Source organism: Ciona robusta, chromosome 10 (genome assembly GCF_009617815.1).
Source record: "Ciona robusta chromosome 10, ASM961781v2".
Taxonomy (NCBI): Eukaryota; Metazoa; Chordata; class Ascidiacea; order Phlebobranchia; family Cionidae; genus Ciona; species Ciona robusta.
Genome location: NC_143244.1, coordinates 4,164,123 through 4,177,817, shown reverse-complemented (window position 1 = coordinate 4,177,817; position 13,695 = coordinate 4,164,123). Strand labels below are relative to the sequence as shown.

Sequence of the window (13,695 nt, the reverse complement as noted above, 5' to 3'; positions counted from 1 at the left end):
AAAAAAATGTGCATTTCTTTTTGTCAACTAAATCTTTTATTTTATATTTCAATCTAAATTGTGTTTAACGATATTTACTGTCGCATTCATTTTGTATTATGTAAAGTTTAATTTTCCGTCCCCGCTTGTCTGGTTTGCGATTTTCATGGCGATTGTTTTCGATTACATCATCCTTCTGTGACGTCAAAAGTGTCCTGTTGGAGCAGATTCCGGGAAATCACCGAAATCACATGATTCTTGTAGACACGTCAGGTTTTGAGCAAAATATTAATTTTCAAACCTAACGCACTTTTTCGATCGTGTTCGTGTAGACAGCTTAAAGCTACTCAGTTAGTATAACACGTATAGGAAGTTTTTGTTGTGTTTTTAAGCCTATGTTGAGTCTTGAGTGTATGGGTACGTTTCGAAACACGTATGGTATTTTAATGGGCTGAGTCATTAAGACAGCTGTTGTGCAAAACATAAACATAGTAGAAAGTTAGCAACGTGTACTGCTTCATTATATACGTTAATAGGGATATTTTGGCCCATTTATAAAGTACCATCACAAGTACCACCTTTGCATTGCCTAAAAATATATTTATAGATATATTTTAGAAAAACGACACAATAACAATACTGTACATATTTCACAGTCACCTAGTGGATTTCTGTTTTGCCTTTACAAAAAATAAACATCGTTAAATGCTTTAACGTTCGCGCACATTGAAAACAATGGATTCTGTTCTTACTCTTCCATTTCCTGACGATGAATTTGCATCCGAACTCAGCCACATGGAGTACGGCAACATCAACGATCTTCTAGAACAATCTTCCCAACTCTACCCCACAAATATGGTTGGATACAAAGAGAACAAACGAGAAACAGATTTCATTGATGAGTTTCTTAACCTCAGTTCTGTTGAAAGCCCAAACACAGGAATTTATATCAACGCTTGTAATTCTACCACCCCCTGTGTTCAGGTATATTCATAACTTATATATGAATATATGTTCATGTAAAACTTCATGTGTGAAGGTATTAAGTAACTTATTAGGTTAGTGCTCTTCGTATTTGTGCTGTGACCCCAAAAAGCATAAATATGGATACATGTACGCCGTGGCACAGTTGGTTAGCGTGTCTGCCTCTAACCCAAAGAATATAGGTTCAATGCCTGTCGCTGCTACTATTGTGGGCGTATGTGTCTTTGGGCAGGACACTTAATGGCAATTGCTCCAACAAAGTGGTCACTAATGAGTTGTCTAAATTGATAGCCACATAATAAAAAACAATCACCCACAGAGTTACATGTGGTACTTTGTAAGTTGGTACGAGGTGTTTTTTTCATACATCTTAAAGTTATCTACTTAATTCTTACTCTGAACTAAATCTTTTGCAATTTCTAAATAATTGTCTAATAATACCAGACTGAAGAAGCATCCCTATCATTGAAGCAATCACAAAGTTCAAAGGTTGTTGACACCGATCACGATTATGCTGGGGCTTCCAACATTTCACAGTGCTCACCAGCTCCACCTAGTGATAGTGGGGTATCTTCAATAAGCAGGTATCCACAAAAATAAAAGTCTTATTAATAATCATTTTATGATGAATGCTTTCTGTAAGTTTTTCAAGCTAAACAACTTTTTAATTTTCTTCGCAATTATTTCCATGGCGAACAAGAAACAGTAAGAATTTAGATAAGTTCACTTTTTTCGTACATTTTACGTATCACATTACAGCATCCTATATAGGTGAGGTTCTACAGCGAGTAATTTTAGCTGAGTTGATTTATTTCCCCTAAATTCCATTTTATGTGGGTAAGGCCACAACGTGGCACGCTGCTGGTCCTAAGATTTAAGCCAAGATTTGCCCATTACCCCCAAAATACCCCTAAATTACTGCTTTATTCAATTAACTGACCACAAACGGTATTTATTTTTATTCTAGCTCCCCTAAAAATGACAACCAGTACGACCAGTTCCGACCAGAACACGACTCCTCCAGCAGCAGTGACCAATTATTCGGAAACGGCGCATTTGAATTTGATTTTTCCGACTACGAAATCGATCAAATTAACAATGGTACTTTACCTGGGGCAATACACAATCATCAAACAGAAGACGTGACCTTAGATTTAAGCGTAATCGATGCCAGTAACCTCCGTCAAAAGCGCTTTAGCGGCGACAGTGATAGTTGCAATGGATCTGTTCACTCTGGTAGCAGCGGAGAACTTTACAGATCGGAATCAACTACAGTTGACATGGACGTTTCTGCTACAAGGCATAATGCAACCAGTGTGTTGCTGCCTAATTTCAAGCCCCTAGTTTTGACAGGTATGAATAAGACAATGTTTTTTAGTAATAGAATAGGCATAATATATGTATTATGTAATAAAGCCCACATATAACTGTGCAATTATTATGAAGTTATAGGCTTTGTGCGATGTACATCATTTTGTATATATGCATTACGCAATACTGTGGCTGGAACAGTATGTACAACAACACTAATCAAACACTTTGAATTATTATTTTTTTTCATAATATAATATGGCTTCATTCTTAAAATCATTACATTCCTTGGTCTGTCCTACTGTTTGAAATAATTAAATATTTCGTTATGTGTAACATTGCCAAATACCCAAGAACTTAAAGTTTTGAGTTTTAAAATGCGATAATATTTTAGCTGAGGAACAAAAACTGTTGAAAGAAGAAAACATGACGATTCCCACAGATCTTCCGCTTACTAAATACGAGGAAAGGGTTTTGAAAAAAGTTCGTCGAAAAATTCGGAACAAGGTAATGACAAATGTGATGGAATATTGTTTGAGAATTCGTTAAACAATTAATTGAATGGGATTGTGTGAATGAATAGTTGGTAACCTGTTTGGGTATATTCATTTCGATTTGTATCATTCTGTGTTTAAAATTTTAATTTAAGGTTTTGGTTGGCTTTATTAGGATCTATATTATGAACCTTATAACAACAACTGTTTTGCAATGTATATTTTAAATTTAGTCTCAAATGCAACAGCAAAACGGAACTGTTTCACTGCTTTTAATAAAATATACATTTTAATTTAAGAGTGTTATTTACGTTTTCAAAAGTCCTTGTTTCAAAACTTTAAAAACGTCTGTTCTGCGAAGTATGTTTAAATTTAATAAAATGCAACAGCAAAACTAAATTGTTTCATTACTTCTAATAAAATATACATTGTATAGCACACTTTTTTGTTTAATAATTTGTAATTTAAGTTTTATGACATTTAGAAAAGATGGACTGTTTTGATTTCTTAAGGTGATGTATGTTTTAAACAGTTAAAAATCTATTTGTTAATGCTATACTTTGTAAAGACAAAATTTAACTGAATTTGTAAATGTAAATGTATTTTTTTATTGGAAATATAACGTTTATATGTTTTCTTCAGAAATCTGCAATGGCAAGTCGACAGAAGAAGAAAGATTACATCGGTGGCCTCGAAGCCCGTGTAACAAAATGCACCAACCTTAACCAGGCTCTTTCCCAGCGTGTAAAACAACTTGAACAGCAAAACTTCACTCTGTTAGAGCAGCTCAAGCAAGTACACGATGCTGTGAAAAAGAACAGCAGTAAGACAACGAAAGCTACCACGTGCTTAATGGTAAGTCGAACGCTATTGTGTGTCGTATGTTTTTTAAAGACCAGTTTTACATCAATATCATATTTTTATGGGGTAATAGGCCAACTCCCACATATATCCCTTAAATACCTTGCTATTGGCTTTTATATAGAATTGATTAGAAGTTTAACTTGATAATATTTAAACATAAATAGCCCGTTTGTCCGCTAGGTGTATCGAACACGCTTATTTCTTCCAATTAAATGTAAATATTTTTTAAACTGTAAGCATGTTCTAACAACAGTTGTTTTGTCACGATACCCTGTCTATTGTTTAAAATATTTCTAAATCTTCGCTACCGTAATTAAAGAGACAAAAAAATTATTGTTATGCAATATTCTGTGAATTGAGAGGATTAAAAACCATATTAAACTAAATTAACCACATTCACCTTTTTAGGTAATGATTCTATCATTCGGTTTATTCATTGCGCCAAGCTATGGACCGTTTAGCATTGACAACAATGAAGATGGTTTGATTGACATACCACAAGGCCACCGTACACGGAAAATTCTGGAGCACCCGCAGTCAGACAACGGTTATACAATAGTAGAACCTCCCAACTCGATCGTACGACCTTTTAACCCTTCCCTTTACCCGAAGTCGGAAGTCATTTTGAAAGATGGAAATGTAAGTTCAAAGTTTTATTTCGTCTGTGAAGGACTGCATGAGCAGTTTATATTTAGTTTTTTTTATTTCCTTTTTAAAACCGATTTATTTTAAATTATGTAAATGCAGGTGTAATATATAAGGATAATTTAGTTTTTTTATAAGGTTTATGTTTTTTTAGCATGAGGTGTGTATAAGTAACGTAAGCATTAAATATTAGATCACATATAAAGATATCTAGTGTTTTTTTTATCTATTTTTACCATCATTCACAAAACAGCTTTAATTCGCAGTCATGCTAAAAATAGCAACTAAATTTCCCATGCAATGGGTCTACTCATATTTCCGCCATTGTTACATAACAGTGCGTACTGTCACGTAAACACAGCACATAATATTGACTTAAATCACAAAATCTTTCCCAGGTCTTATACCCTGATACCGAAAGTCAAGACATGCAGCACGAAAATGACACCGCACATAATAACGCGAGCGCCGAAATGCGAAAAGATACAGAACCACCATCCAACCTCCATTCAACGCAGACTAAAACCGAATATTCCTCCTCCCCTCTACCTCCGGACCCTAATCCTGGAGCAGTGGTCACAGGAGTAAAGATGGAGTTACCAGACACACAACCAGTGCCAGACTTTGGCGTTGGCCACAACCTAAAACGATCAGCAAGTATCAAGTCTCCAGTAAAGCGTCGAGACGAGATATAACTCTTATCTTAAAAGTCCCATGTTTGGATTTTCTACCGCATGGTAAAAAACATTTTGACAGAGCTGGGAAAACTTTGGCCTAAATCCAAAATTCTCTGCGTGTGTTATCGCGCATGTAACTAATTATAAATCACTCCTAGCTATTTTAAAGCTGCAATGTGTTTTTTTACCGCATGATGGTTAAAACACCTAGCCACAGAGCTACAACAGCCATTCCTTGCATAGTAAACTACTTCTTTTAGTGATGGGCCAACTCTGGCCTTAATCCCAGTTTCTGTAGCATGTTTCCCATTTATAAACCACTTACAGCGCTGGGTAAATTCCAGCGCTTAGATGGTTGCTTTACATAACAATAATACCCATTATTATGACGCTCTGCATTCGCAGAACCGATATAAAAAATCAGTTCCAATTCTTCTGCACTTACTTATTTTTAATGAAGAAAACAATTGGTTTACTTTTACATGAGATTCGTCAACAGGTTTACCAGAGAAGCGAACTTGGTGTATTGAGTCTAATATTGCGCGCCCAAAATACTTTTGTTCGTGCCACAGTTTTCTATGTTTTGTAAAAAAAATGCAGTTTTGCTTACGCTCGATCTTGTATTGTATTTAAAAATAAAAGCGAGCGGTGGTCCGTACGGTTCACTGAAAGATAAGTGTTTCAACTGTAGTCGGTGTTCAGGTCGCTCGACTTTCTAAAATATAGTAGGGTGGGGAAAGATGGGATATATTTTTATTAAATTTTCTCGTCTCATTTTGTAGTAAACAAAAAACATTCAAAGAATTAAAAAATCGTATCGTCCCAACTCCCATATAGACCGTTGGTAATTGTTTAAAACACGATAAGGATATTTGCATATTATGTGCTAAATTTGTTCTATCTTACCTCACAGTACTACATAACCTATTTCGATCGTTTAGGGGGGGGAATTTGATATTTAAATTCCTGTGTTTATTCCGTTTTTTTTAGCTTTAGCATGTCTGTGGTCAGGCCACAGCGCATTTAGAGTTAAATGCATAGCGCGTACGAATTACGAAAATACGGTACATAAAAATACCCCACAGTCACTATTTAACCCTTTTGGTCCTTAAGGAACGTTCCCGAAATAGCAATGATAAATTCCCTCTTTTCTGCAGACTGATTGTGATTTTAGCAAGTGTCAAATTACCTTGTATAATAGGGATACGCCATTCATTAATTTTCCGGCTACATGTACCAAACCGCAGTCATTTGTTAGAATTTCTGACACAACAATTGCAATTGTGCATTTTCAAAAGGTATTATTAATAGTTCTTGTAAAAAAACACGGCTAATATGTGGCTAAAGGTAAAACATCGTTATAAATTTACGCTCGAGCAGAAAATTGTGCAGTAGTGTAGAAAACAATGTTGAGGGTTTACAGCTGAAGAATAAATGCAAAGGTAACATCCTGATCTAAAAAACGAAACGAAGTTAGTAACGAGTTACCTTGGTGACGCAGGGGAAAAAGTAAAATGACGTTGTGTTGGCAAGCTTTATTGTCAGAAGTTTCAGTTGCACTTAACACAGGTATATAGGCTGTCCAGTTCAGTTTTGTAGAGCTGTAAGGATAATGTAAAACGAATTGAACAAGTTTCAGTAAGAGGAACATACAGAAAAAATACAGTTTGATATTATTAAGGAAACTAGAAATATGAATTCATTACAGTTTTGTTGATATAGTAGGGTGGGGAGAGATGGGACACCTTTAGTATATAATATCCAAATATCTTGTTTTTTTTGTTTACCTCCAAATGGGACAAGAAATTTAATAAAAAGTTGTCCCATTTCCCCCCGCACCCTACTTCAACTTACAAAACAACATTAAGAGATAGTTTATGTTTAAGCACGGGCGATTTAGTTTACGAATTCTAAATTTGTTTACTTAAAAATGTAATTAACCAACGATTTAACCTTTTTTTTGAAATTTAGATTTTTGAAATTTTAAAACTGAAGCAAAAATGTTGCTCAGAAACAAGAACTGTTCTGTTAATATAACGAACTTATCACCAGTGCATGCTGGTGTAACGGTGGTTTATCGAGTGATTGCTTCCGTATTTGTTGCGGCTGATGTGTACTTGTTGGTTGCACTTGTGGTATTTGAAATCGTAGCTACTAATAAAGGAAGTACTGGACTCAAACTACGCATTGTGTGCATGCTAGCTGCCGTGTTGGCAATTATGCATGAAGTGCTGCAGCATATTATTTTGGATTATTCAGCACACGGCGATACAGCCTGTCAAGTGACGATGAGTCTTAAATCAGCTATATACAACCTTCAAGTGACCGCCACTTATATATTTCTGTGGTTTCGGCAGAGAATGTTCTATGCAAGCCCAATCCTTGCATATTTGCATACCCGCCCTATGGAGGTGCTAAACTGGGTAATACTGGCGCTTCTGTTGGTCAATCCTGTTATCATGTTTGGTTTTCAATGGCACGGCAAGTTGTACGAAGCTTGTCAGGGAATGTGCTTGGTGCTGCGGCAAAATACGGTGAACCAATTACCCTTCATAGCGGTAGCGTTCAGCTATGCTGTTATTCAGGTAAATCTATTGCATTATACCAACTATACGCGGTATATACTAGGGTGGGGAAAGATGGGACACCTTTTTATTCTTTCCCAGTCTGTCATAAACAAAAACATTTGTTACCGTTGTTATTTGTTTAAAACACGATCAGGATATTTAGACATTATGTGCTAAAGGTGTCCCATCTCCCCCCACTCTACTATAATACCTGGCATGCTAAGGTTTGATGCTGCTAGTGCTACCTAAGCATAACCAAATAACGTAGTTAAAATCCTTTACGTATTTTATTTACAATGCAGTTCATCGACGGCGTCATTTCCTTAAGTGACATTAATTCTCTGTTAAAACATTACCTGTTTCTTTTTACTTTACAGGTCGCATTGGTGTACCTATATTTGAAACCTCTTTACCGTAGTCGGTTTGAAAAGAGTCAAAAACTTTCAAGTACGAAGAGCGTCAGTCAAACCGAAAGACGCACTAAAACCGATCCTAACGGTAACGTTTCGGGTCCTCCTAACATGAAAACTACATGCCTTGATTTTAATACGAACAATAATACGACTTGGCGACGATCCGGTATTACCCGCAAAAACTCCATGGAGGCACGCATGAAACGGTGGCTTTTTCTCGGCCTCATATGTATACTTTCTGATATTATTTCCGCCTCCATTATCGCTGTGTTTCTGTTAAATTGGACTCCTGCGAGCTTAATTTCAGTAATGTTTTTATGGCATGATGTCAGTATATTCATCAACGTTGTTTGCTTGATTGCTTGCTTTTCTGTTTGGAAGAATATGTTTTTCCCTTTTAGGCTTATTCTTACAAAATCGGCGATAAATATCATAAAACCACAGTATACCGGTGTGACAGGTGACACACAATCATAAAACGTACTTTTTACAAATGCAAACAGCTGTCAATCTGATGTTTTTGTTGCTTTTACAAAAAGCTTTAGTTTCAGGTCACAGCTGACTATTACATGATACCTGATGCAATATATGTTTTACATAACGCGCTGTCATTAACAGTTAATGCATTCACTGATAAACATTTGTAAAAACGAAAGCGGGAACGGTATGGGAAATAAGACACCTGTGTAGTACTTCTTAAAGTTGCCCCGCCGCGCGACGATAAACAATTGGCAATCATTTATTATTTGACGACTGCTATATTTACCTGCATTATATTACCGTGAAGCGCTTACTCCAAACGCAATATGATCGTTCTCAATTATATATCCGAATACAGTTCGTTCTCTTGTTTTTATTCGTCATTGTCAGTGTTATAGGTAATCACTTGGATTTTTTCTATGTGAAACCATAGTATACTAAAGTGAAGCCACAGTATGTACTCACTTCAGTATTCCGAAACGCTTCCGCTGCTACAGCAACACAATGTTTCAAAAATCCGATTTAAAACAACCAAAAAACCACAAGACTCGTCACGGTGACGCTTTTACGTATGCTGTAACGTAGATCAATGACGCAAGGGAGTAAGAACTGGGTTTTGAATGACGTACTGACGCAGAGACTTTACGATTTCAAAAAAAACGGGTTTTGTTTTATTTGTTGTTGCGTTATACCAATGATTCAGGGTTTTAATACAAAATCACCATATGTGCTGAAGTCTTGAACTTTTTCGTATAATATTTTTTCATTATAAATTTGTTCCAAAACTCTTCGCGTAAAAAAACAGCAGCCAAGCAATGTCACTCAAATTGGTGCAAACAATTAATAGAGTCCATCGGCTTGACTTTTATGTAAGCCTACCCATTGGTAAATGTTTAAATAGACTTTATTCTAACAGTAACAATGTTGATACGTCAGACTGGTATCGTGTATGCTATATGATACATTTAGCGCATTTGTCACTTCATGTTGAACATGCCTGCACAAATGTCTAGACCTGTATATTACAGTGACGAATGTATTTTTTATGTGCGCCATGTAAAGGATCGGATATGACGTTCAGAAATGTGGCTTTCAGACGAACCTTTGCTGTACGAAGAAAACCAATTCCCAACCATTGTGATGCCATAGACCCGCAATATGACTGCATCCGTTGTTTACGGTCGTGCAATTATTAAACTGTATTCAACCATTAAACTGCTTAGATTATTAGCACAGCTTAGTTATAGCACAGCTGATAAACTATATCAGACCTAGTATATATAGTAAGGTGGGGGGAGTTCGGACACCTTTAGCTTGTAATATCCAAATATCTTTATAACTATTCAAATATCTTTAAACAACCGTCTATGGTAGTCGTTAAGAAACAGTTTTATAATTTTTTGAATGTTCTGTATTTACTACCAAATATAAAAAAAGAGTATAAAGGTGTTTCATCCCCACCATCCTAGTAAACGATTTTAAAACTTAGAAAGTATTCAAAGGGAAGGTACTTTAAAACAGATATTTAAGTAGAAGTGCTAAATGTTGTAATTTAAATCCTACCACCAAAACAAGATTGACAAATGTTTTTTGGAACCTGCCTATTTAGCGTGGATGACGTTTTTTGTTCTGCTGGGTTGAAATTTCAATAGTGCGTTACGATTTCAAAAACTGATTTAAAATTAGAGTTTTTATTACCGCACCGGCCATGCTTTGACATATAACGAGTTATTTACAGCAACGTTCGTACAATGTGCTATGTGAAAACCGCAGAGACTAGCTTAGCAGGATAATATAATTAAGGCTGCCCGGTACAGACGGGGGTGCCTATATAGCACTTAATCGTTTAGTGTAAGCCGATGGCATACGTTCAATAATTTAAAATTGAACATGGCATATAATATAGATCACGTGTTTTTAGAAATTGATCTTTGCTTTGCATTTAAGCTGGTCCGAATCTTTGCGTTATTCTTATAAGTTGTAAAGTGTGTGTTTCTAAATGTCGTTATTTAAATCATGTTCATATACCTTGTGTATCTTTTGCTGTGGGAAAAGTTAACAGTGACATCAGCTTTTCGTTCATGCTCTTCCGGAAACATAATGTCATACGCGCATTAAATTAAGCGAATAAACAGGGATGACAAACATAGTCACAACAAAGTACTTAAATGTATCCTAGTCACAGCTATACTGGATTAGGAAATGGATACATGTAGTTAGTAACGTTTAATGCGTCAAACAGTCAAAGTTGAGGCTTTGTTGTTAGCAGTCATGGTTGGCCAAGCATGTCTGGTTAACTGTGATGCTGCATTTGTGCTTATGGCAGATTATACAGTGCTGGTAATTTAGCCTGCTCGGAATGAGTCAATAAAATATGAGTTCACATCTGTGTATTAGATTAAATTTCAAATGCGTAAAGAAAGGAATTCGCATTATAGGCCCACAGTCGTTTCAGGTTTAATTTAACCACAAAATGTAGCCCATAGGCTAACTATTTTGTATTGTATATCTATTATCTGACATGCTTTTGTTACAGATATATCTCGTAGCTAAAAATGGAGTTTAATATTTCTAACACAACTATTTTTCCGTCACTGGAAGAGTCTGCGCTCAAAAATAATGTTGTACGCGCCGCCTACAGAGCAGTTTCGTTGCTGTTTATTGTAGCTGACTTTTACCTTGTAGCGGCGCTTTTAACTTATGAGTTGACTCTAAACAAAAACAAAGCGAGAGGCGGAAGACCACTTCGTGCGCTATGTATACTGGCAGCTACTATATCGTTGCTGCACCAAATTCTGCAGCAATTTCTGTTGATGGAATACTCAGGAAAAAGCGATACTGCTTGTATGGTTAATATGTGCTTAAAATCAACGGTTTTTAACCTGCAAGTGACGACTACGTACGTTTTTTTGTGGAAGAGGCAAAGAATGTCCTATGCAAATCCTGCTCTGCGCCATTTACGGACACAATTCATGGAGGTTCTGACGTGGGTTGTCATGGTTTTATTGCTGGTCAATCCTTTGATAATGCTCGGTTTTCAGTTCAAGGGTAAACTGTACGAAGTCCAGAAAAGCAAATGCGTAGTCTTGAAACAGCCGACTGTAGAGCAAATTCCTTACATTGCAGTTGCATTTAGCTATTCTTTCATAGAGGTACGTTTTATACGTTATTTCGTACTGCCAATTATAGGGAAAAGACAAACAGTTTCTTTTTTATAAAAGTCAAAGTTCACTAAACTACTTCATATTGTTTTGCACTTATGTATGTATATATATTAGGTTGGTGGAAGATAGAAAAAAATTAAACTATTTTCTTGTCCCGTTTGGTAGTGAACAAAGAACATTTAAAGAATAAAAAAAAAGTGTCCTCACGACTCCCATTGACCGCTGTTAATAGTTGCTGTATACATTAACTCAGCAATATAATTTGTTTTACAAGCATTTCAATACAAACGACTCCTTTCCTGTAAGTTCAATTTTAATCCAAATGTTTAAACATGACATCTGATAAATATAAAAGCTAAACAACAAAAAAGCTTTAACTTTAATATATTTTAACCACATTTTTTTTAGATCACACTGATATATTTGTACCTCACCCCACTGTATAAGAACCGCTCCAATCGTTTATCCGATGTTTCCAAGAACGCTGCATGCTTAGCCAAGAGCAACGCTTCGAATTCGGAGGTCATCTCAAAGCGCCTTGACACTAGCAATAACTCTTCGCCTCTTTCCGTACATAAGAACCTAGAAATTACGAAACCGCCACCAAAAGAATCAAAACTCCAAGCAAGAGCTCGTTTAGAAGCTCGAATGAAGCACTGGCTTTGCCTAGGACTAGTCTGCATGGTTTCTGATGCTATTTCAGCAACTATTATAGCTGTGTTTCTCATAATACAAACCCCGGGCAGCGTTATCTCTATATCGTTCTTATGGCATGACATCAGCATGTTTATAAACGTTGTATGCTTGGTGGCTTGCTTTTCGAAATACCGCATTATGCTTTTCCCTTTTATGCAACTCTTGGACAAATAACACATCTTTTTTTCACGCCCTTTTAGCCTGTAAATTTCGGTCTTTAAAGCCAAACTATTACTATATCTCTCTCTTTAAAATCCAGAGTCATATAGAATAAGGGAGTACAGTCAACTGCCGCCTTTGTGTGTCCAAAAGAAAGCAAATTAAGCGGTGGCATTCGCAATGGGTTTAAAGTTAAACAACTGTTTTGCTTTTGTATACGCTTTTTTTGTAGGAAGTCGTAAAACAGCTTATATTTACCTTACCAAACACTTTTTCGCCAAAAATATATAATTACCCCCATTAAATGACTTAAATGTCACAAATCAACCGCTTTTGATTCCATTTTTGACTTATATTGACACAGAAAACAAATTACACAAGCTTTTTTACACTTTCCAACCTTTAAAGTTGTTTTTGAGTCCAAGTTTTTCTGTAATTTACCGAAAAACATTTTCCCTATACCTACTGTGTTATTTTCGACACAAATTTGCGTTCAATTTGTCGTTTATGTAACAATGGGTTGTCCTACTCGGTATTTTATGGCTCTGTTAAAAGCATTACAATGGTTACTGTGGCCAACATTCGCAGTTCCCTTTTGATTACATCGTCAATAAAACGTATTGACTAACCCGCCTATAAAAAATAATACAATGGTGTGTTTTAGGTATGTATATCGTTACGTTGGTATTTATATATAGGAATTGTATATGTATATAGTAGGGTGGAGGAAGATGGGACACTTGATTATTCTTTTCTTTAGTCCCATTTTGGTGATAACCAAAGAACATTTAAAGAATTGTAAAACCATATTCTCATGACTCCCATACACCGTTGTTAATTGTTTAACAAGATCAGGATATTAGGATATTAAGTGCTAAAGATGTCACATCATACCCCACCCTACTATACATTGGTTTTAATTCGGCCACTTTGTTTTCGACAATTTAGAGCACTTTTGAAATATATACATTGACTTATACAGTGTATATACTTGATTTCTAATTCAATGTTATGTGTTATATAACCTTTATATATTGATGGTAGGAAGGAAGAAGATGGGGCACCTTTAACATACAATGTCCAAATATCCTGATCGCGTTTTAAACAATTAACAACGATCTATGGGAGCCGTGAGAAAATGATTTAATAATTCTTTGAATGTTATTTTGTTTACTACAAAATGGGACGAATAAATAGAATGAAAATGGTGTCCTATCGCGTGATTACAGTCTAGCTGCGATCGTTGGTCTCTCCGGGAAATA

General features: G+C 35.8%; 3 protein-coding genes across 3 annotated transcripts; all 3 read left to right on the top strand.

Moving 5' to 3' along the window:
* Window positions 1–610: 610 nt before the first annotated feature.
* Window positions 611–5,630, top strand: LOC149729695 (uncharacterized). Its single transcript, XM_089886420.1, has 7 exons — window positions 611–963; window positions 1,408–1,547; window positions 1,931–2,316; window positions 2,669–2,781; window positions 3,411–3,623; window positions 4,041–4,271; window positions 4,676–5,630. The coding sequence occupies exons 1-7, from the start codon at window positions 715–717 to the stop codon at window positions 4,970–4,972; spliced, it is 1,629 nt and encodes a 542-aa protein (XP_089742546.1). The 5' UTR covers window positions 611–714; the 3' UTR covers window positions 4,973–5,630.
* Window positions 5,631–6,694: 1,064 nt separating this feature from the next.
* On the top strand, window positions 6,695–8,519 carry LOC149729694 (uncharacterized). The gene is made up of 2 exons (XM_089886432.1): window positions 6,695–7,539; window positions 7,899–8,519. Exons 1-2 carry the CDS (start codon window positions 6,955–6,957, stop codon window positions 8,409–8,411), a joined length of 1,098 nt encoding a protein of 365 aa, XP_089742558.1. The 5' UTR covers window positions 6,695–6,954; the 3' UTR covers window positions 8,412–8,519.
* Window positions 8,520–10,954: 2,435 nt separating this feature from the next.
* LOC149729693 (uncharacterized) lies at window positions 10,955–13,416 on the top strand. Its single transcript, XM_089886433.1, has 2 exons — window positions 10,955–11,566; window positions 11,987–13,416. Exons 1-2 carry the CDS (start codon window positions 10,970–10,972, stop codon window positions 12,446–12,448), a joined length of 1,059 nt encoding a protein of 352 aa, XP_089742559.1. The 5' UTR covers window positions 10,955–10,969; the 3' UTR covers window positions 12,449–13,416.
* The last annotated feature ends 279 nt before the right edge of the window (window positions 13,417–13,695 follow it).